Source organism: Oncorhynchus kisutch, linkage group LG14 (genome assembly GCF_002021735.2).
Source record: "Oncorhynchus kisutch isolate 150728-3 linkage group LG14, Okis_V2, whole genome shotgun sequence".
NCBI classification, from domain to species: domain Eukaryota; kingdom Metazoa; phylum Chordata; class Actinopteri; order Salmoniformes; family Salmonidae; genus Oncorhynchus; species Oncorhynchus kisutch.
The window spans coordinates 67,317,000-67,341,512 of NC_034187.2; the positions used below are offsets into that span (position 1 = coordinate 67,317,000).

Genomic DNA, 24,513 nt, shown 5'->3' on the forward strand with positions numbered 1-24,513 from the left:
ATTTGAATCAGCTGTGTAGTGCGAATGTAAAAACCAAAACGTGCACCAAAGGGGGGCCCCCTTTTAGGTGACCCAGACACATGCCCAAAGCAAGTTAAGCTACCCCAGTACCCCCTTGATCGTTTTGGATTGCAAAACTAAAGACACAGACAAGACAGAGACAGCAACATAAGAATATAATATAGACACCAGAAGAACAGAAAAGGACAGACAAAGGAGACAGTAATAAACAAGAACCTGAAACAGCAACAGACAAGACAGAGAAAGTGACAGAAGAGGGCAGATAGAAAAGAGGTGGGTTGAGTACACAGTAGACTATCACGTCAAGCTGTTCTATAGATTCTAATTAGTTATATTTATTAGCACAAATTATAAGAGGTGAAATACAGTGAAAAAGTAAAATGTGGTTTACAAATCATTTGTAGGTGAGTGAGTGTGTGTGTGTGTAGTGGAATTCTTTCATTCCTGCACTTAGCTGTTGAGACCCCTTACTGGCTTAGGGATTTAGCCCCCAATGTCTTAAAATCCTAGAAACACCCCTGAATATAATCCAACTGCGTTAGTACATATATAAATTAATATGTGAAATGCAGTGAATTCCCTTGATGCAAACGTGAAGACATCAAGGAGAAAAACTAGTCATTATTCTTGTTATTTTGGCCACAAACTCAGAGCTGCTAGGGTGCACCACAAGTGGCTTCCTGCTTCTTCTCCTCATCACCTTTCCTTAATCTGTACTGACATCATTGCACATGAGAGCCAGTCCCCTGTAGACATCCCCAATGTTGTTTCTACCTGTCAGTGTCCTGTTTTCTCAGATGGAGAAGAAACCACTTCACACTATTAAAATGCACCCATAGACCTAATCAACACTTACAAATAAAAATGATCCACAATTAATTTGTGTAGATTTGTTTATTAGTGCACAAAATATATGATTGGTCCAGCACAGAGCTTCTGAGGCAGATTAAGTGATTGGTTGGTAGTATAGACTCCTGTAGAGCTGTAGAGTATGGTATGGTTCAGGAGTGATGCGACAGGAAAAATGCGCAGGAGAGGTTTAAACAGGTAACATGCGTACTTGAGGGGAAAAAGTTAAACATTCAAAGTTTTATCAATATGTTTACTGAATTTTCTACCACTGCTGTAAATATACAGTCAGATAAGACTTGAAGTGTTCAGCCAATGCATGCAGAGAAGATTCATAATTCACACATTTAGTAGGCCTAGTTTATTTGAATATGGACAGGATAGAAGTAAAACTTTGACACATTGAATTAACAACCAAAAGGATGCATCGTGCATTGCATCTGGGGCTGTTAAGGTGACCATATTACCGCCCACCGGCAGTCGCGAGACATGACCGCAGTCAAATTCCATGTGACATTTAGTCACGTTATATTATCAATTATTTATTGTAAAATCAACCTGAGGATTGATTATAAAAAATGTTTGACATGTTTCTACGAACTTTACGGATACTATTTGGAATTTGTCTGCCCCGCTCGAGCCTGTGGATTTCTGAACAAAACGCGCCAACCAAATGGAGGTATTTTGGATATAAAAATAATCTTTATGGAACAAAAGGAACATTTATTGTGTAACTGGGAGTCTCGTGAGTGCAAACATCCGAAGATCAAAGGTAAGCGATTCATTTAATTGCTTTTCTGACTTTTGTGACCAATCTACTTTGCTGCTAGCTGTTTGTAATGTTTTGTCTGCTGAGAGAGATATCCTAACATAAACGCTTGGATAGCTTCTGCTGTAAAGCTTTTTTGAAATCTGACACGCCAGGTGGATTAACAACAAACTAAGCTGTGTTTTGCTATATTGCACTTGTGATTTCATGAAAATTTAATATTTTTTGTAATTTAATTTGAATTTGGCGCTCTGAAATTCAGCGGATGTTGACGAAAATGATCCCGCTAACGGGATGGGTGCGCCAAGAAGTTAAAGAGGATCCCATCAGATTTCTATAGACTATATTTATTTCTCAAATTTCCTAAAATGAAGCACATTGTTTTGCTTTACAACTGGAATAGCCTACCTGGCTGGCAAGAAAATGAACCTAGGGGAAAGCATCCTCCATTTGCTATTCAAGGACATAAGGACTACATGTCTTTTTTCCCCCATCCCCTGTTCCAACAGGTGCATGATAATGGCCAATTCTAAATCAAAACCAATTTCACACATATTATTTAGTATGTGTAAAGAATAGATTAAATTGAAAATAGTTTGATAGGGGTGAGAATATTATCACTTGTGAATGATGCCCAGCGTGTGCAATCTAAGGCAAGAAACAGCGCATGCATTTTTTTGTGGGAGTTTTTCTACTCGCAAGCTTCATGTAGCCTAGCACAAAGGCCTATATGTTTTGATAAGGTTGATTCACAACTAAAGTGGCCAAATAACTCCAAACGTAGCATGTAGTCCCAAGACCCCTGGAACACAGTTGGAGAGCCCATAGCCTACAGAGCCTAGTGAAATGGGTTCTTATAAGCCCAGTCATTGCGCAATCGTGTGTGTGAGAACAGAGTTTTGAGTGGCTACTATTTAAAAAGAGGATCCCAGCTTTTACTATATTCATAGCTAAATTCTTAAAATTAAGCACAATCCGCTTTACAAACGATGTAGCCTACCTGGCATATTACAAACGTATCACGTAATCTCCAAAAGCTATTAAGAGTGCAGGCTACAGACGGCATATTTCTTTCTTTTTTTTTGGGGGGGGGGGGGGGGGGGGCATCTGATAAAGATCAACGGTTAGTGATTAATTTTATCTTTATGTCTGCTTTTTGTGACTCCTCTTTGGCTTGAAAAATGGCTGTTTTTTGTGACTAGGCACTCACCTAACATAATCGCATGGTATGCTTTCGTTGTAAAGCCTTTTTGAAATTGGATACTGTGGTGGGATTAACAACAAGTGTATCTTTAAAATGGTGTATAATACTTGTACGTTTGAGGAATTTTAATTATGAGATTTGTTTGAATTTGGATCCCGTTCACAGGATTTCAACCGTAAGAAGTCCATCAAGTACTGTTGGAGGTTCCACTGGTTTGTGATAGCTACAGGCACCTGTGAGGGAAGGGCAAAGGTGCTTGTTAAGGAGTAAATCCAAAAATTGCAACTTTTCTATCTAAACAGCAATCTATATCTACTTATCATCATTGATCACATTGGATGGGCACACCAATAATGAGCTGTCTGTGTGCTACACATTAAACCTGCCCACCTGTGACTGTGTGGCTTGCTCCTTTGATGGAGTCAAGACAACTCAGGAAGCTGGGTTTGGCTTGTCTCAGTAAATCCTGGTGCTCCTTTTCAAGTCTCCTCCCCACTTTGCCCTGTCTTACCTTGGCCCAGTCTTCTTTAGTCTACACAACGGAATGCAACGCAAAACAGCACAACATAAGTGTTAGATATCAAGCATGATCACTCCTCAAGATTTGTAAATGCACCTTATCCGATATCAATATCAATATTAACAAAACTATACCAAATAAATAATGATAAATGTTACTCTACTTGAATCACTACATTTTACCAGCTATAACAACTGTTTGATTCACTACAGATTGATTCTCACCATGTCCTTAAAGCACTCCCCTCTGTAGAAGGACTTGATGCCAGGATACTGAAGCCCAGAGACAAAGACTTCCTCCAGGCTCAGAGCGACCAGGTGCATCTCCTCTCCGTCATAAGCATACACCTGAAGGTCCTCACACAGCATTATGACCAGCTGGCCACTCTCTGTCGGGTAGGGGAGGTTTTCCACAGCTCCTAACAACTCCATCTTCACACTGTCTTGTAGGTAGAAGTTCTGCCACTCCTTAATTTCCTCTTCTCCTTTGTAGGACGTGTCATCCAGGCCCGCAATCTTCCACTCTGATTCCTTTGGCTTCTTAAGGGCAATACTAGTATGACGATGTTTTAACACTGCATCAGACACCTGCTGTAGGTATTCCGTTGCATCTGTTGAAGATATTGTTAAACAAAAGTGTCAAACTAAATTACTGAAGAGCAGGTGTAGAATATATGCAGGTTTTTATTTTAGCCTAACATATTATTGTATGCTAGGTCTATGCTCCACAACGTTAAATAGATCTTAAAGGCAACATTGGTCAATATTTCTTCATTAGGGTTAAAACTCTGACCAAAACATGTTTCTTAAAATCTATTTTAAATGCTGAGGCTTACAATAATGTTACTGGTGACAAAAGCTGCTGTTGTAGGCTAACCAACTGCTATGCAGCTACCATATTATCACAAACTGTTGAGTGACCAAAGCAAAGGTATGATCAAGTCAACAAATCAATAGGTACCTTGTGTTTCTCCACATTTTATGAAATCTTTCTCAATGTCCTGATAGCATGCAGATCTGTATGGGATATAGACCAACAGAAACAAACTGTCATGAGTTTTTATTAAATTAACACTGGATTTGTGTGTACAGCTCTTTAATGACGTCAACCCCACCACACATGATTTATTGCAGTGTCATTACAACACACTAACTAGATATATTTGAGTGAGTCTGCTCAATTTAAGAAATCCCTTACGCCATTTCTGTATGTGCTGTAGCCTGGTCAAGGGCAGTTGACGTTTTCTGAATTAGGAAGGAAACAGAATATAAAGACAGGACGCATGGACAGTCACCATTAGAGGAGCATCTCTCATGTTGAATAACGTTTGGACAAGACAAAACGCAGCTTTCAACTGCTATTATTGTCTGACAGCTTGTTCAACTGCTCATTTCATGTAACATAAAAGGTCAAAAATATTTGATATAATTAGATCTACTAAAAGAAAAGGTTTGAAAGAAATGTTCTAAAACATTGACATAAGACCCTAAAGCTATCAAACGTGAAAGTGAAACTATTGAGCACAAAAACAACTTGAAATGCAACCAACATACGCAATCATAATTTTTTTCACCAATTTAATTAAGCTTACCTGCCACTTATTGTGAAGAAATGTCGTGAATTGGCATGTAAGATGCTTCTATCCTCACTGTAGATACGAAGAGAGAACGGACCGCTGTGCAATTTCTTCTGTTTGCTTTTCCGCGTTTGAAGTAAACACAACGTCACAGATGAGCCACAGGATGTACAAGTGTGACGCATCCGGTTGAGTTTCCGCTCAACTGCGCAAGTGGAGGCAGTCAAAGCAAAGGCACTCCTACAGTATTAAGTCGTTTTTGACGAAAACGTGTCAGTTTGTCACTGTCACGAAGTTGGAGTAATAACATGTTCAAATTCTCAATTGGTTCGAATTTAGGTTGTGACTTTAGATTGAGAAAATGAATAACTCAAACCCCGGCCTGGTCTACTTAGTCTGCTTCGCAAGAGATTCCAGAAGTCTTGCGATGTTGCGACTCTGGGTTTAGAAACTCTGTGCCTATAATCATTCTCTATGGTTTGAACAATGAAGGGTGTTTGTGACTAGGGAGAGTACAACTACTGTACGACCAGCATTTTATTTAACCCTAACCCTTTTCCTAACCTAATTCTCATAACCTACCATGTAAACGATCCTAACCAGCCACGTTAATGATCCTAACCTGCCACCTAAATGATCCTAAGCTGTCCATATGGGGGCAGCAGCTAGTGTCAACCATTTGCTCAGTAGGCCTACTATAAATATCACAAACTCTGCCACTAGAGAGCACCACCCAAACATTCTAGTGGTAAATACAACAATAACAAAAAGTTTAGATGCCACAATTTCCTATAACCTGGGGATAATTCTAATGCACACAATCAAGAAAGGAGGGGGCAGTCAGGTGCACAACATATTAAGTTTATGGGTAAAATGAATATAACACAAAATATATCATGGTAAGAACAGACAGCGACTAGAAGATGCCCATTGTATAACCCCTGGCCCCAAATGTAGCCATAGGATTTAATCAATTATATCAAGGATCTCTATCTGAGAGTCTATGTCCTCATCTTTTATTTACCATTATTTAAGCATGTAGCCCCACTGAGACTAAAGTCTCTTTTTCAAAGGGAGCACTGCATCAGAAGAGCAGCGATGAATTACACTTTAAGAAGTGCCCCTAAAAAGTAGACTAAGAACTGTTCGTGACTCAGATATAGTTCAGCAATAGTAAAAGCTCCATTCAGTTTGCTAGCCTATAAAAAGCCTCACAAATAGCGCAGTACAGGAATGATGCTGAAACTGACTAAACAAATGCCTTGGTTTTTGTTCAGGGGGCTAACATCATTGTCTACTATGCAGAATAATTGCATTCAAACTGTTGGCCACACTCAGTAACTCCAAATACTGATGCTAAACACTCATGCTAGCTTCTCTGGTGGCAAACACAAACAGGTGTTGTCTTAACTGTTCTGGATGCTGAATTTATTTTACCTTTATTTAACCAGGTAGGCAAGTTGAGAACAAGTTCTCATTTACAATTGCGACCTGGCCAAGATAAAGCAAAGCAGTTCGACAGATACAACGACAGAGTTACACATGGAGTCAAACACACAGTCAATAATACAGTATAAACAAGTCTATACACACAATGTGAGCAAATTAGGTGAGAATGGAGGTAAAGGCAAAAAAAGGCCATGGTGGCAAAGTAAATACAATATAGCAAGTAAAACACTGGAATGGTAGTTTTGCAATGGAAGAATGTGCAAAGTAGAAATAAAAATAATGGGGTGCAAAGGAGCAAAATAAATAAATTAAAATTAAATACAGTTGGGAAAGAGGTAGTTGTTTGGGCTAAATTATAGGTGGGCTATGTACAGGTGCAGTAATCTGTGAGCTGCTCTGACAGTTGGTGCTTAAAGCTAGTGAGGGAGATAAGTGTTTCCAGTTTCAGAGATTTTTGTAGTTCGTTCCAGTCATTGGCAGCAGAGAACTGGAAGGAGAGGCGGCCAAAGAAAGAATTGGTTTTGGGGGTGACTAGAGAGATATACACCTGCTGGAGCGTGTGCTACAGGTGGGAGATGCTAAGGTGACCAGCGAGCTGAGATAAGGGGGGACTTTACCTAGCAGGGTCTTGTAGATGACATGGAGCCAGTGGGTTTGGCGACGAGTATGAAGCGAGGGCCAGCCAACGAGAGCGTACAGGTCGCAATGGTGGGTAGTATATGGGGCTTTGGTGATAAAACGGATTGCACTGTGATAGACTGCATCCAATTTGTTGAGTAGGGTATTGGAGGCTATTTTGTAAATGACATCGCCAAAGTCGAGGATTGGTAGGATGGTCAGTTTTACAAGGTTATGTTTGGCAGCATGAGTGAAGGATGCTTTGTTGCGAAATAGGAAGCCAATTCTAGATTTAACTTTGGATTGGAGATGTTTGATATGGGTCTGGAAGGAGAGTTTAGTCTAACCAGACACCTAAGTATTTGTAGTTGTCCACGTATTCTAAGTCAGAGCCGTCCAGAGTAGTGATGTTGGACAGGCGGGTAGGTGCAGGTAGCGATCGGTTGAAGAGCATGCATTTAGTTTTACTTGTATTTAAGAGCAATTGGAGGCCACGGAAGGAGAGTTGTATGGCATTGAAGCTTGCCTGGAGGGTTGTTAACACAGTGTCCAAAGAAGGGCCGGAAGTATACAGAATGGTGTCGTCTGCGTAGAGGTGGCTCAGAGACTCACCAGCAGCAAGAACGACCTCATTGATGTATACAGAGAAGAGAGTCGGTCCAAGAATTGAACCCTGTGGCACCCCCATAGAGACTGCCAGAGGTCCTGACAGCAGACCCTCCGATTTGACACACTGAACTCTATTAGAGAAGTAGTTGGTGAACCAGGCGAGGCAATCATTTGAGAAACCAAGGCTGTCGAGTCTGCCGATGAGGATGTGGTGACTGACAGAGTCGAAAGCCTTGGCCAGATCAATGAATACGGCTGCACAGTAATGTTTATCGATGGCGGTTAAGATATCGTTTAGGACCTTGAGTGTGGCTGAGGTGCACCCATGACCAGCTCTGAAACCAGATTGCATAGCAGAGAAGGTATGGTGAGATTCAAAATGGTCAGTAATCTGTTTGTTGACTTGGCTTTCGAAGACCTTAGAAAGGCACGGTAGGATAGATATAGGTCTGTAGCAGTTTGGGTCAAGAGTGTCCCCCCCTTTGAAGAGGGGGATGACCACAGCTGCTTTCCAGTCTTTGGGAATCTCAGACGACACGAAAGAGAGGTTGAACAGGCTAGTAATAGGGGTGGCAACAATTGGCAGATAATTTTAGAGAGAAAGGGTCCAGATTGTCTAGCCCGGCTGATTTGTAGGGGTCCAGATTTTGAAGCTCTTTCAGAACATCAGCTGAATGGATTTGGGAGAAGGAGAAATGGGGAAGGCAGTGCTGTTGACCGGGGTAGGAGTAGCCAGGTGGAAAGCATGGCCAGCCGTAGAAAAATGCTTATTGAAAGTCTCAATTATGGTGGATTTATCAGTGGTGACAGTGTTTCCTATCTTCAGTGCAGTGGGCAGCTGGGAGGAGGTGTTCTTATTCTCCATGGACTATAGTGTCCCAGAACTTTTTTGAGTTAGTGTTGCAGGAAGCAAATTTCTGCTTGAAAAAGCTAGCCTTGGCTTTTCTAACTGCCTGTGTATAATGGTTTCTAGCTTCCCTGAACAGCTGCATATCACGGGGGCTGTTCGATGCTAATGCAGAACGCCATAGGATGTTTTTGTGTTGGTTAAGGGCAGTCAGGTCTGGGGAGAACCAAGGGCTATATCTGTTCCTGGTTCTAAATTTCTTGAATGGGGCATGTTTATTTAAGATGGTTAGGAAGGCATTTAAAAAAAAATATCCAGGCATCTGACGGGATGAGATCAATATCCTTCCAGGATACCCCGGCCAGGTCGATTAGAAAGGCCTGCTCGCAGAAGTGTTTCAGGGAGCGTTTTACAGTGATGAGTGGAGGTCGTTTGACCGCTGACCCATTACGGATGCAGGCAATGAGGCAGTGATTGCTGAGATCTTGGTTGAAGACAGCAGAGGTGTATTTAGAGGGGAAGTTGGTTAGGATGATATCTATGAGGGTGCCCGTGTTTAAGGCTTTGGGGAGGTACCTGGTAGGTTCATTGATAATTTGTGTGAGATTGAGGGCATCAAGTTTAGATTTTAGGATGGCTGGGGTGTTAAGCATATTCCAGTTTAGGTCGCCTAGCAGCACGAACTCTGAAGATAGATGGGGGGCAATCAGTTCACATATGGTGTCCAGAGCACAGCTGGGGGCAGAGGGTGGTCTATAGCAGGCGGCAACAGTGAGAGACTTGTTTTTAGAGAGGTGGATTTAAAAAAAAGTAGAAGTTCAAATTGTTTGGGTACAGACCTGGATAGTAGGACAGAACTCTGCGATCTTTGCAGTAGATTGCAACACCACCCCATTTGGCAGTTCTATCTTGTCTGAAAATGTTGTAGTTTGGAATTAAAATGTCTGAGTTTTTGGTGGTCTTCCTAAGCCAGGATTCAGACACAGCTAGAACATCCGGGTTGGCAGAGTGTGCTAAAGCAGTGAATAGAACAAACTTATGGAGGAGGCTTCTAATGTTAACATGCATGAAACCAAGGCTATTACGGTTACAGAAGTCGTCAAAAGAGAGCGCCTGGGGAATAGGAGTGGAGCTAGGCACTGCAGGGCCTGGATTCACCTCTACATCGCCAGAGGAACATAGGAGGAGTAGAATAAGGGTACGGCTAAAAGCTATGAGAATTGGTCGTCTAGAACGTCTGGAACAGAGTAAAAGGAGGTTTCTGGGGGCGATAAAATAGCATCAAGGTATAATGTACAGACAAATGTATGGTAGGATGTGAATACAGTGGAGGTAAACCTAGGTATTGAGTGATGGAGAGATATTGTCTCTAGAAACATCATTGAAACCAGGAGATGTCATTGCATGTGTGGGTGGTGGAACTAATAGGTTGGATAAGGTATAGTGAGCAGGACTAGAGGCTCTACAGTGAAATAAGCCAATAAACACTAACCAGAACAGCAATGGACAAGACATATTGACATTAAGGAGAGGCATGCTTAGTCGAGTGATCAAAAGGGTCCAGTGAGTGGAGAGGTTGGTTGGGGGTCACGGTGATTTAGACAGCTAGCCAGGCCATCGGTAGCAAGCTAGCATAGGATGGAGGTCTGTTGTTAGCCACCTCTTGCGTTCTGTCAGTAGATTAGTGGGGTTCCGTGTGGTAGAGGGGATTAATCCAAATCACACAACAAAAATAGATATAGTTAGAGGCCCAAGAAGAAAACATAATAATAAAAATAAATAAATTGTCCGATTATCTATTCAGATAGCAGCCGGTAAGACAGCTAACGGTTAGCAGGCCGCAGATGGGCGTTCAGGTAACGTCGCGACGGAGGAGCCAGCCGGATAACTCCTTCGGGTAGATAACGTCGGCAGTCCAGTTGTGAAGGCCCGGTGGGGCTCCGCGTAGGCAGTAAAACGGGTCCGGATAGGTGACTGCAGCCCAGGAGTGATTGACGGAGCTGGCTAGCTCCGGAATAATTGATGTTTGCTCCGGAATCGACGAAGGCCGATAGTCACACGGATAGCAGCTAGCTAGCTGTGAGATCCGGGTATGAATGTCCAGAGAGCAGTCGAAATCCAGGGACATGGAGAGAAAAATTGGTCCGGTATGTTCCGTTCCAAGCCGCGCTGCGCCGTACAGAACTGGCGATAGATTCGAGCTAAAGGATAGCTGATGACCACAAACCGTGGTTAGCTGAATACTAACGATTTGCCAGTAAAGAAGCTAACTAGCTTCTGAACTAGCTTCTGATTAGCTTCTGGCTAGTTTCAGGCTAGCTTCTTGGAGGATTACAGATTTTAGGTAAATAATACTTTTTTATAAATATAAATTGGTGAGGCGGGTTGCAGGAGAGTGTTTTGAAGATGAGTTGATGGAAAATAAAAATAAAATGTATGTGAAAAAGTTGTACGTACATACATACATACGACAAGACGAGGACAAAAGACGTCTGAACTGCTATGCCACCTTGGTGGAGAAAGTGAAGACAGCTCTATTCCAGTCATATGGGCCCATAGGGGTCTGGTCATAAGTAGTGAACTACTGTATATAGGAAATAGGGTGTCATTTGTGATGTAGTGTTTGATACTGATTACTCCCGAAGTAGCACAAACATCAAACTGCTGGCCCGGGTCTGGCAGCCGGATCCGCCGAGACCGAAATGAATGACGGTACAGACTAGGCCCAAGCCTGAACTGAGCCAAAGCTGCAATTTTAGGACCAGAATATTCCCAGCAATGTCCCAAATCCACTCAATATTATATTAAAATGTAGGTAGTTATACTGCAGCTCTTAAACGAACTATGAACATAAAATACTTTCTCATTTTAAGACTAGATGAAATTGACTTTAAAAAAACAATTGTATTTCACCTTTATTTAACCAGGCCAGTTGAGAACAAGTTCTCATTTACAACTGCGACCCGGCCAGACCTGCTCAGACAGCTGATGCTTAAAGTTAGAGGGAGATAAGGCTTCAGATTTTTGCAATTAGTTCCAATCATTGGCAGCAGAGAACTGGAAGGAAACACTGTCATCCCTCAACATGTATAGATGGATGAATGGATGAATCTAAATAAACATCACTAGAAAACAGCAAATTCAGCTACTTTGATGTTATTATTTCTTTTACCTCCTTTTTCTCCCCAATTTCATGGTGTCCAATTGTACTTGTCTCATCGCTACAACTCCCATACGGGCTCCGGAAAGACTAAGGTTGAAAGTCATGCATCCTCCAATACACAACCCAACCAAGCCACACTGCTTCTTAACATAGCGCGCATCCAACCCGGAAGCCAGCCGCACCAATGTGTCGGAGGAAACATCATGCACCTGGCAACCTTGGTTAGCGTGCACTGCGCCCGGCCCGCCACAGGAGTCGCTGGTGTGCGATGAGACAAGGATATCCCTACCGGACAAACCCTCCCCAACTCGGACGGCGCTATGCCAATTGTGCATCGCCCCACGGACCTCCCAGTCGGTTGGTTACGACAGAGCCCTTACAGCGCCCTTAACCACTGCACCACACGGGAGGCACACTTTGATGTTATTCCATCTGTTGGAATTACTGCAATTCTTGTGTTTTACCGGGGTGCTTGAGATACCCGGATGTGTTGTCATGTACTGAACAAGACTGGTTACTCGCATCAATGCCTCGGTCTCGTCATTTAACATTCAAACATGGTGTCAGAGTTGGATAACTAACCATGCTTTCCGCAAATTAGAGTCACATGCTCTGGTTTAAAACAAATGCTTATTTGTGTAAAATTTCGCCCGGAATTGGCCTTAAGCTAGAGTGAGTTTGCTAGTTAGCTTCAGTGTTGTTAGCACCGGTTAGACATGGCAGCGAACATTCCCCCTCCCACGGTTATGAAGCTCAGCGGGGATTGGAGCACGAACTGGGATATGTTTAGAGGTGAATGGGAGGACTATGCGCTAGCAACGGGACTTCTGGAAAAGGAAGATGAGGTAGTGGCTGCCACTTTAAGGACTATAATGGGAACTGAATGCCGACACGTATACAAACAACCTGAACCTAACAGCAGCACAGCAAGGTAACTGTTGGAGGAAAGTATAGTTGAAATTATTAATTATGTGTACATTTATTTAAGAACCATTTATTCTAATACTATTATGTTATGGTATGAAATGTATGGGTTCTTGGTTAAGCTGTTACTGAAAATATAAGTAAAACAAATTCATTGTCTGTACCTTGCGGGAAGTTTAAGGGAGAGGGATGATATAGCTTTTCTGACAGATAAGAATGGTCCTTGATATTCCATTAGTGGAGGAGAAGATATCTTTTAGACAGATTGGAATGTCTGGTTTATGAGGGGAGTAGCAGACATCTCCAGACCTGAAAACACTACCATTGTGTGGATCGGAGAGAGTGTGAGAAACTGATGTCATTTCATGTCCTCTCTTTAAAAATGTAAGGTTCTTTGTATTTTGCTTCAGTACTCTTGTAATAAACGCTGCTACCTGACTTAAGACCGGGACTCTGTCCATTTCTTATAAAAATATTGGGTCTTACAATCCCTTTAGAATGCATTGACAGAGTAATAATTCTGATTGGGAAATAATACAGAGGAATTTAGAATTCCACTAACAGTAACGCTGCAGCTATTCTTGATGCTCTTGAACATTACTTTACGCCAGCAAAGAACGTCATCTACGAGCGTTATGTTCAGTCGTTGCAAACAGGAGGACGGGGAGTCCATTGACAGCTTGGTCACTAGGTTAAGGGAAAAGGCAGCTACATGTGACTATGGTGCTTTAAGAGATGAACTGATCAGAGATACGATTGTGCTTGGCATAACTGATGAGGGCACCTGACCTGACGCTGGCCTTGGCAGTGGAGACATGCCGTGCAGCAGAGCTTACTGATATACGGATGAGGTCCATGGAGCTAGAAAGGCAACATACGGACAATGTCAATGCTACATTCAGGCAGCCAGTAAAGAAATTCCCCTTTTCCACAGCGAATGCTAATACTACAGCCAACTCTGCAGTAGACAACCAATACATGCCGATATTGTGGCATTTTTCATGGACGAGGAAAAGAACACTGCCCAGCCTATGGAAAAATATGCAAATCCTGTGGTACAGCTAATCACTTCGCAAGGGTCTGCATGAAAAGCAAGAGAAAGGAGGGTAAAGTGCACTCCATGGAAACAAACAGATGAAGGGAACAGCAGCACAGAGGATGTACATTCTAGCGAGTGCATAGGGGCAGTGAGGGCAAAAGTGGTTTGTCACTCTGCTACTTAATAATAAACCACAGCAATGCCAGCTAGATTCAGGGGCCACATGCAACGTTATGAGCCTTAAAGACAAAAGGAAGCTTGTGCCCAGAGACAAACTCACAGAGTAGCACCAAGCTGAAACGGTATTCAGGCCAGTTCATGACCTCTTTAGGCCTGTTTGTGGTGTGGGGGTTGTGCTTTGGCAAAGTGGGTGGGGTTATATCCTTCCTGTTTGGCCCTGTCCGGGGGTGTCCTCGGATGGGGCCACAGTGTCTCCTGACCCCTCCTGTCTCAGCCTCCAGTATTTATGCTGCAGTAGTTTATGTGTCGGGGGGCTGGGGTCAGTTTGTTATATCTGGAGTACTTCTCCTGTCCTATTCGGTGTCCTGTGTGAATCTAAGTGTGCGTTCTCTAATTCTCTCTCGGTCTCTCGGAGGACCTGAGCCCTAGGACCATGCCCCAGGACTACCTGACATGATGACTCCTTGCTGTCCCCAGTCCACCTGACTGTGCTGCTGCTCCAGTTTCAACTGTTCTGCATTATTATTCGACCATGCTGGTCATTTATGAACATTTGAACATCTTGGCCATGTTCTGTTATAATCTCCACCCGGCACAGCCAGAAGAGGACTGGCCACCCCACATAGCCTGGTTCCTCTCTAGGTTTCTTCCTAGGTTTTGGCCTTTCTAGGGAGTTTTTCCTAGCCACCGTGCTTCTACACCTGCATTGCTTGCTGTTTGGGGTTTTAGGCTGGGTTTCTGTACAGCACTTTGAGATATCAGCTGATGTACGAAGGGCTATATAAATAAATTTGATTTGATTTGTGACAGAGTGTGTTTTACGTGGCCAGAAATACACCCTTGAGTTTGAAATAGTTGAGGATAGTCAGCCATTCCTGTCAGGTTCTACATGCGAGCGCCTTGGACTTATTAACTTCACCATCCCAGCTAATCTTAACATTATAGACAAAGTCCAGGCTGGGCCCCTGAGCAAGGAGACACTCCTAAGCAAGTACCATGATGTCTTCAACGCACCGGTCGAGTCAGTTCCTGGGGAAGTCCACTTTGAGTTGGACGCAGCAATCCAGCCTGTACAGTGTGCACCCCGCAATGTACCAGTGGCCATGAAAGCAGCTACGAAGGCTCAGCTTGACAAATACGAAGCAGATGGCCACATCATATCTGTCACCGAGCCTACAGACTGGATAAGTAATATGGTTATCGTCAAGAAACCAGACAAGCTACGGATATGCATTGATCCTAAACACCTCAACCGGGCTCTGCGACTTTCACATTACATTATGCCCACGTTGGAGGATGTTCTTTACAAGCTCCCAAAGGCCAGAGTCTTCATGCTCGTGGATGCCAGAGATGCCTTCCTGCAGTGCAAGCTCAACGAGCCCAGCAGCTACATGACCACCTTTTGGACACCCTGGGGCAGGAAGAGGTGGTTGAAGCTTCCGTTTGGTGTCTCCAGAGGTGTATCAGCGGAAACAGCATGAGCTGTTGATGGGACTCAGTGGCGTGGAACCCATAGCAGAGGACATCCTCGTAGTGGGCTGTGGGGACAGTGATGAGGCAGAATGTGACCATGACGCCAAGCTGCTGGCCCTGATGGTCAGATGCAGACAGGTCAAGCTAAGGCTAAGCATTAAAAAAGCTTCAGTTTAAAGTGCCAGAGGTCCGCTTTCATGGGCACATCTTGTCCTCCACCGGATTGAAGGCGGATCCTGAAAAAGTGAAGGCTGTCTTGGAAATGCCCCACCCATCTGACGTGAAGGGAGTGCAGCGCTTTGTCGGATTCGTCACCTACCTGGCCAAATTCCTACCGCGGCTCTCTGAAGTGTGTGAGCCACTGAGGCTCATGGACAAGGACACCATCTGGCATTGGCTCCCAAAACATGACGCAGCGGCGAGGGAAATAAAACAACTGGTCACCCAGACACCTGTACTCCGATACTACAATGTGTCAAAACCTGTCACGATTCAGAGTGACTCAAGCCAGTATGGACTTGGCTGTTGCCTCATGCAGGTCAGCCTGTGGCATTCGCCTCTAGGGCACTCACCCCAACAGAGCAGAACTATGCCCAGATGGAGAAGGACTGCCTCAGCATTGTGTTTGCATGCCAACGCTTCCACCACTACCTGTACGGGCAGAGACAGATCACAAACCCCTTATTGCTATATTCAGCAAGCCTCTCCTGAATGCCCCAAAACAACTCCAGAGCATGCTACTGGCCCTACAAAACTACAACCTCAAGGTGGTGTATAAGCCAGGGCCAGAGATGTGTGAGTGACACGCTCAGCAGGGCTACTGCATCAGGCACTCACACACGCTCCATGCATGAACAACACGCAGTGTGCAGCTTACAAACAGAGCAAGTGGATGTTGAACACATCAACCAGGCTGACTACCTTAATGTTACGGACCAGCGCCTTATACAAATCAGACAGCACACAGACAGGGACAGGCAACTCCAGGCATTGAGGTCTGTGATTCTGATGGGCTGGCCCGACTGCAGGGAAGAAACTGCTTTAGCCGTCAGAGAATATTGGCCAGTCAAAGAGGAGCTCAGTGTTCAAAACGGAGTAATATTCAAGAGTCAGAGAGTCGTTATTCCCCGGTCTCTGCGCCCTGAGATGTTGGCACGCGTGCACTCAAGTCACATAGGAGGTGAGGCCTGTTACAGACAAGCACGTGACACACTGTATTGGCCAGGAATGCAGAGTGAAATCAAAGACTATGTCAGTAAATGCACAATCTGCAATGAATATGCCATTGAGCAACAGAGAGAGACGATGATGTCCCACGAGCTACCGATGCGCCCCTGGCAGATAGTAAGTCTAGATCTCTTCCAACACAGTGGCAAAGACTTTCTGCTGGTAGTCGATCATTACTCAGACTTTTGGGAGATCGACCTCCTCCCCTACCTCTCAGCAGAGACAACGATCAAACGCTGCAAGGCTCGGTTTGCCCGCTATGGCCAGCCAGATAGGGTAATTTCAGACAATGGACCCCAATTCTCCGGAGTTGAGTTCCGAAAATTTGCTGCAGGATGGGAATTCGAGCACGTCACTTCATCACCACGACACCCAAAAGCTAATGGGAAAGCGGAGTCTGCAGTAAAAATTGCAAAAAGGCTCTGCGAGGGCAAAGATGCCTGGAAAGCAATCCTGCAGTGGCGCAATACCCCGACAGAAGGCATGGACAGCAGCCCGGCACAGCGCCTCATGGCACGGCGCTTAAAAGCAGCTCTGCCAGTAGCCAGCACTCTCCTGGAGCCATGTGTGGTGACAGACGTGCTGGTGAAGCTACGTCACAGAAGACAGGTCTCCAAGTTCATCTACGACAAATCAGCAAAGACTTACCTGAGCTCAGGGTGGGTGAAACGGTGCGAATGAAGCCACTACCAGGGGACCGGAAAGGCCTCTGGAGACTCGGATCCTGTGTACAGAAAGTGGCACCACGCTCCTACTTGGTCGAAGTGAATGGATCACTGTACCTTCGTAACAGGGTTGACCTTCGGATTGCTGAGCCAGCACCTACTCAGAACCCTGATGGTCAAAGGGGTCGCATGACAAAAGACAGAATCCCAGCAAGTCACATGGGGCCTGAGGCACTGGGCGAAGAGCCAGGGGATCACAGGTCGGCCGCTCCCTCGCCCATCAATTCTCCCCTTAGACATTCAGGTGACATGCCCGCAGTGTGAAAAGACAGGGGGCTTGTCTGCGAGGACTGCGGGTTCCCGCACAGGCGTCTGTCCCAGCCACCAAAAATACTTAATCTGTAGGTTTCCCATCAGGGAAACCTACTTCCTTTCTGCCTCCGTCTAGGTCTGGTGCAAGCTGCAGCAACCTTATGACAAACTTCTCCGTCTCTCCATCTGTAGCTTTGGATGTGAAAGTTTCACCTGACAGCACCTTTGAATAACAGGGGGAACAAAATAAGTAGTTACAAAAATTAGTCAGATTGACACCACACAAATCCTAGGAATCACAATTTCACAAAACTTTCAATTTCAACACTGAGTAACAGATCAAGTGCTATACGTTGAAAAATATATAAAACGCAACATGCAAAGTGTTGGTCCCATGTTTCATGAGCTGAAATAAAAGATCACAGAAATGTTCCATAGGCACAAAAAGCTTCTCATTTTGTGCACACATTTGCTCACAAACAGGTTGTTTACGAATCCCTTTTGGCCCGACAGTCTAGGGGGGGGGGATGGTAATGAGACCCGTAACATAACTCATGCAAATTATATTTTAAATTATATTTTATATATATTATATTTGTGACAAAGTAAAAGTGTGAACGAAATAACCACGACAACTGAAATTATACCGTCAAACTCCGGGTTTATTGTAAAACACACGGTAATGGGGGGGAGCAGGAAAAGGGGCTGAGCTGGACCCAAGGAAAGAAACAATAAGCATCCAAAACACCCCTAAGCTATACTCACAGGAGATGACAAAGTGATTTTGAGAAGCTCAAACAAGAGGTTAAGACACAAAGAGAGTGAAACACAGAGATCTACATACATGGCATTTACAGAGAGATTGAGCTCTAGAGCAAACTACTGATGGGGTTTTTAAACCAAGGGAAAGGAACTGTGATAGGGTAGGAAACAGGAGGAGGTGTGTCTGATTGTTGACTGATTGGAGAGTGATGATTTTCACGGATACTTGTATCCGTAACACTCACCCTTAAAAGAGCAACCCTAGGGGGGGTTGCGACCACAGTATTAATGAATACTCACAACAAAGCAACAACCTTGCAAAACATACAACAATTATTACACACGAGACAAAGCATCTACCAACACATTATCTGAACCCTTTTTGTGACGGATCTCCAAATTATAATTTTGTACAATCAGCGCCCAACGCATAAGGCGCTGGTTCTGGTTGTACATTCGGTGGAGAAAAACTAAGGGGTTATGGTCAGTATACACAATCACTGGTAGGGCACTGGAACCAATGTATACTTCAAAGTATTGCAGAGCCAACAAAGCAAGAGCTTCTTGTTCTATTGTCGCATAGTTTGACATTTATAAAATTTGTGAGAAAAATAACAAACGGGATGATCCACTCCACTCTTGTCCTGCTGCAGTAGAACAGCACCAGCACCTCTGGCACTAGCATCTACCTCAAGTTTGAACGGTTGTTCAAACTCTGGAGCAGCAAGTACAGGTGTACTACATAAGAGTGCTTTCGCTGATTCAAAAGCTCTCTTACAATCAGGGGAACACACAAATGATCTAGCCGGACTAAGCAAAATCGGTCAATGGAGCAACTACCGCAGAGAAAGCTGCGTAGCTCTCGTCTGGTGGTAGGTGCAGGGAATGCAGTTATAGCCAAGACCTTGGCATCAACAGGGCGCACCTGTCCTGTCAACCTCTTTACCGAGATAGGTAACAGTAGCCTTCCCAAACTCGCACTTTGCCAAGTTCAGGGTTAGAGAAGCAGCTGCCAACCGTTCACATACTACCCTTAGCGAGTCAACATGATCTGACCACTCAGACAAATAAATCACTAGGTCATCAAGGTATGCACTACAATTAGGAAAGCCAGCTAATACGGAGTTAACCAGTCGTTGGAAAGTGGCTGGTGCATTTCGCATCCCAAAAGCAATGACTGAGTACTGTAGGAAGTTGTCTGGGGTCACAAAGGCAGAAATCTCAGAAGCACGTGAAGTTAACGGAACCTGCCAGTAACCTTTTAAGAGGTCCAACTTAGTTACATACTTAGCAGCACCAATAGTGTCGATACAGTCGTCCAGTCTGGGTAACGGGAACGAATCTGGCATTGTGACAGAATTTACCTTTCGATAATCCGTACATAACCTGGACGTACCATCAGGTTTAGGAACCAAAATGCAAGGAGAACTCCAAGGGCTGGAACTTGGCGTAGCCAGGTCATTCTCCAACAAATATTTCACCTCATCCCTCATTATCTTCCTCTTGGAAGCGTTGATACGATATGGGTGTTGCTTGAGAGGTGTAGCATTTCCAACATTAATGTCATGTTCCAACACATTTGTGCGAGTAGGAACGTCATTAAAGAGACATGGAAAACTGTAGTAGCCTCACAATATCATTAGCCTGTCCATCCGTTAAATGAACCAGACCTGACTGGATAGACAGCAGCATTTCTGAGTTGGGCAATCTAACACACTGCTGTTGAGTGTTGCGCAACTCCAATCCATCATCATCAACATGACAGTCCACTATGATAGCAGTAGTAACAGAGGAGACAGCAGTACCTTCCTCTGTTTTTGAACTATCTAACTGTGTGATGGGTCGGGTGTGATGGGTCGGGTGTGATAAGCTTTCAACATGTTAATGTGACACACACGAGATTGCCGTTGTCTATCAGGAGTTTGAAGCACATAGTCAGTTTCACTTATTTTCTTTTCAATCAAATAAGGACCAGAGAAACGAGCTGACAGTGAAGATCCTGGAACAGGTAATAACACCAGTACTTGGTCACCTGGCTGTAGTGGACGAGAAACAGCCTCTTTATCATAGTGTCTTTTCATGCTTCTCTGTGAGGAAGACAGAGCTTCCTTTGCGAGAGCACAAGCTTGGTGTAGGCGCTCACGAAAGCGACTAACGTAGTCCAACACATTCTCGTCTCCTGTACACAACTCTTGGGACAAGAACTGTTCTTTAAGGACTTTCATTGGTCCTCTCACTGTATGACCAAACACTAGTTCAGCCGGGCTGAAACCTAGGGACTCCTGCACAGTTTCACGAGCAGCAAACAAAACTAGAGGAACTCCCTCATCCCAATCTTTCTCAGATTCCAAACAATATTTACGTAGCATAGACTTCAGTGTCTGATGCCATCTTTCAAGCGCACCCTGAGACTCTGGGTGATAGGCGCTTGACACACGGTGCGTAATTGACAAGGATTTTAACACCTGCTTGAAGAGCTTGGATAGGAAATTGGTACCTTGATCGCTTTGTACCACCTTAGGTAACCCGAATGTCGTGAAGAATTTTATTAAGGCTTTACTCACTACTGGGGCTGTAATCCTTCGTAGAGGAATGGCCTCGGGGTATCTTGAAGCCATACACATAATCGTTAACAAAAACTGGTTACCCGATTTTGTCTTCGGCAACGGTCCGACACAATCAACCACCACATGCTCGAATGGTTCACCTATGACAGGTATGGGACAAAGAGGAGCGGGAGGAATAACCCGATTTGGTTTTCCTGTTATCTGACATGTGTGGCATGTCCGACAAAACTGAGCCACATCTGGTTTTAAACCCGGCCAAAAGAAATGTCGAAGGATCCGATCATAAGTCTTGGTGATTCCTAAATGACCAGACCACTGGTGATCATGAGCAAGGGATAACACATTTTGTCGAAAGGCTGTAGGAATCACTATTTGGTAAACAGCATTCCAATCTCCACCCGCGTCAACATGGGATTTCCATTTACGCATGAGGAGATTACCATCAATGAAGTAAGCCATGTTCTTCATCTTTACATCTTCCAATGAGACAACACTAGAAAAACATTTAGCAAGCTTGTCATCAACCTTTTGGTTTGCAATCAGCTGCTCACGAGTGACTGGTAACTGTATTGCATCAGCAATAAGTTCAACGTTCTTTGATTCTTTCCTGGGCTGTTTGTCAGAGGTGATCAGCTTCTCAGAGGTATCACACAATCCATCCTCTTGATCATCCTCTTTGAACAGAACAGTGTTTGACAAATCTATCACGTCACCCTCTTGTCGTGACTGAGCACAAGTGACAGCACAAGCGGGGAACACATGTGGATAACTCTGTGCCAACTCATTGGAGAGAGAGTGGTCACTTTTATCCAATACTTCCAATACGGGTACTACCTTTCCTCCGGCAATATCGTTACCCATTATAAAGGTCACACCTTTTACTGGCAACATAGGACGTACCCCCAATCTGAATATTCCACTGATTAACTCAGTGTACTTTCACAAAGTGCAATGGCACTGGGACAAAACCCATTTCAATACCCTGCACTAACACACTGGAACCACAGTATGTATCGTCAGATAAGGGCAACACATCAGACAATATAAACGACTGCGCCGCACCAGTATCTCGAAGGATTTTAACCGGTCGCTAAGACGCTTCGTCATTCGTTAGGGACACAAACCCCTCGAAAATGAATGGTTCATAACTGATGTCGGGGACTGAGACTTTCAAACTGCAGTTACCCTGAGGCACCTGTTTTGTTGCAGACCTCACAACCGTACGAATTAGAGCAACACCTGTTGGCGGCTTGGCACGAAGAGGCATCCCTTGTTTGCGTTTTAGCAGGAAACAATCATCATATGTCCCACTTTATGACAATAGAAACAGGGACGCTCATTCTTCTGGCGTGCTTGATATACTACTGCTGGTCGACTAGGGCTAAAAGTAGGAAACTCAGTGGCTCTACTCTCAGTTTGAGCCGAAAACACTCTTGTGCGTCAACACAAACTCGTCTGCCAACACAGACGCTTCTGCCAGGGAGGATACTTTCTGTTCGTTTAGGTAAACTACAATGCGTTCGGGTAAGCAATTTATAAACTCTTCCAACAAGATTAACTCCCGGAGAGAGTTGAAATCAGTTACCTTACTAGCAGCATGCCATTTATCAAACAGATTTCCCTTGTCTCTAGCAAATTCCACATAAGTCTTACTAGAAGACTTTCTATGAGACCTAAATCTCTGTCGGTATGCCTCAGTCACAAGCTCATAGGCACGAAGAACAGTAGCTTTGACCACTTCATAATTCAAACTGTCCTCCAGAGGTTGCGCTGACAAAACCTCTTGGGCTTTACCAGTTAATTTACACTGAATTAATAGGCACCATACCTCTTCAGGCCATTTCAATGCTATGGCTATACGCTCAAATACACAAAAATAGGAGTCAACCTCTGACTCTCTGAACAAAGGTACTAAGGCAATCTGCCTACTAATGTCAAACGTGTTTGAGGACACAGCAGGTGAGGACGGCTCACAAACAGGCACAGTAGGACCGGAGGCTAGCCTCGCTGTCTCTGCCTCCAGTTCCATCTGGCGCATTTTAAACGTCATCTGACGCTGTTCTCGTTCTCGTTCTTTTTCTGCCTTAATTTTACACATCTCCAAATCTAAATGCCACTGTTCTCGTTCTGCCTCAATTTTACACATCTCCAACTGGAGAGTCTCTCGCCTAATTTGGGCTCTCTCTTCCGCCTCCAGTTGTAACTGTGCTATACGGACATCCCTCCTGGCATCACCATTTGACAGTGGGGAGAGTGGATCAAAACGGGACAATGTGGCTGGTGTTTTAGCCTCGCCCTCATTATCAGACACCAATGGGCTTACAGGAGCAGCAACATCCCCTACAGGGGTAGTAGGCTCAGGCAGCGGTAACACAAGCACCTGCTCTTCCAACAATACATTTAACACCAGCTTTTTAACCTCCGAATTAACTACATTCTGTGGAATCGATACTGAATAATGGTCAGCCAAGGTTATTAAATCAACTCTACGACATTTATCAAAAACCTCCCACGAAGGATTATCCAAAAAGGATTTCAAATCAAAAGTAGCCATCTTAAACTACTTCAGAAGAGCCAAAGAAAATAGCAAACACTAATGCTACTTCAGCTATGACGCTCAACACTGAACTATACCACTACAACAATCTACATGAGCGGCATGGGTGTCAGTTATGACAGATCCCGGATGAGCCCCCACTTATGTTACGAATCCCTTTTGGCCCGACAGTCTAGGGGGGGGGATGGTAATGAGACCCGTAACATAACTCATGCAAATTATATTTGTGACAAAGTAAAAGTGTTAACGAAATAACCACGACAACTGAAATTATACCGTCAAACTCCGGGTTTATTGTAAAACACACGGTAATGGGGGGAGCAGGAAAAGGGGCTGAGCTGGACTCAAGGAAAGAAACAATAAGCATCCAAAACACCCCTAAGCTAGGCTAGCCTATTTTAACAACAGCTAACTAACTAACCAAAAATACAGTGGGTGGTCCGCCCAGTTCTAACTAGTGTTTTTAACAAAGTCTACCTACGGGTAGTGTATGCCCATGGGCGACTTGTCTTGGTTTCCCCTTTTCCCACCAGCAATCAAACAAACACCATAACCAAAAACAATACTCACGGGAGATGACAAAGTGATTTGGAGGTGCTCAAACAAAAGAGAGGTTAAGACACAAAGCGAGAGTGAAACACAGAGATCTACATACATGGCATTTACAGAGAGATTGAGCTCTAGAGCAAACAACTGATGGGGTTTTTAAACCAAGGGAAAGGAACTGTGATAGGGTAGGAAACAGGAGGAGGTGTGTCTTCTGATTGATAATTGATTGTTGACTGATTGGGGAGTGATGATTTTCACGGATACTTGTATCTGTAACACAGGTATGTGAACATTTCTCTTTTACCAAGATAATCCATCCACCTGACAGGTGTGGCATATCAAGAAGTTGATTAAACAGCATGATCATTACACAGGTGCACCTTGTGCTGGAGACAATAAAAGGCCTCTAAAATGAGCAGTTGTGTCACAACACAATGCCACAGATGTATCAAGTTTTGAAGGAGAGTGGAATTGGCATGCTGATTATTTAATGTTAATTTCTCTACCATAAGCCACCTCCAACGTTGTTTTAGAGAATTCGGCAGCACGTCCAACCTGTCTCACAACTGCAGACCACGTGTATGGCGTTGTGTGGACGAGCGGTTTGCTGATGTCAACATTGTGAACAGAGTG

General features: G+C 44.1%; 1 protein-coding gene across 3 annotated transcripts; it reads right to left on the bottom strand.

The window, feature by feature from the left end:
- Positions 1–896: 896 nt before the first annotated feature.
- On the bottom strand, positions 897–24,007 carry LOC109903457 (uncharacterized). 3 transcript variants are annotated; one of them, XM_031788807.1, is made up of 6 exons: positions 23,902–24,007; positions 4,561–4,607; positions 4,324–4,379; positions 3,588–3,973; positions 3,234–3,375; positions 897–3,076 (listed from the first exon to the last, which is right to left on the bottom strand). In XM_031788807.1, the coding sequence occupies exons 1-6, from the start codon at positions 23,986–23,988 to the stop codon at positions 3,003–3,005; spliced, it is 792 nt and encodes a 263-aa protein (XP_031644667.1). In that variant the 5' UTR covers positions 23,989–24,007; the 3' UTR covers positions 897–3,002. The 3 variants fall into 3 exon arrangements, with proteins under 3 accessions (XP_031644667.1, XP_020355778.1, XP_020355779.1); XM_020500189.2 differs by lacking the exon at positions 23,902–24,007 and adding an exon at positions 4,955–5,112; XM_020500190.2 differs by lacking the exon at positions 23,902–24,007 and adding an exon at positions 4,959–5,083.
- Positions 24,008–24,513: the final 506 nt, after the last annotated feature.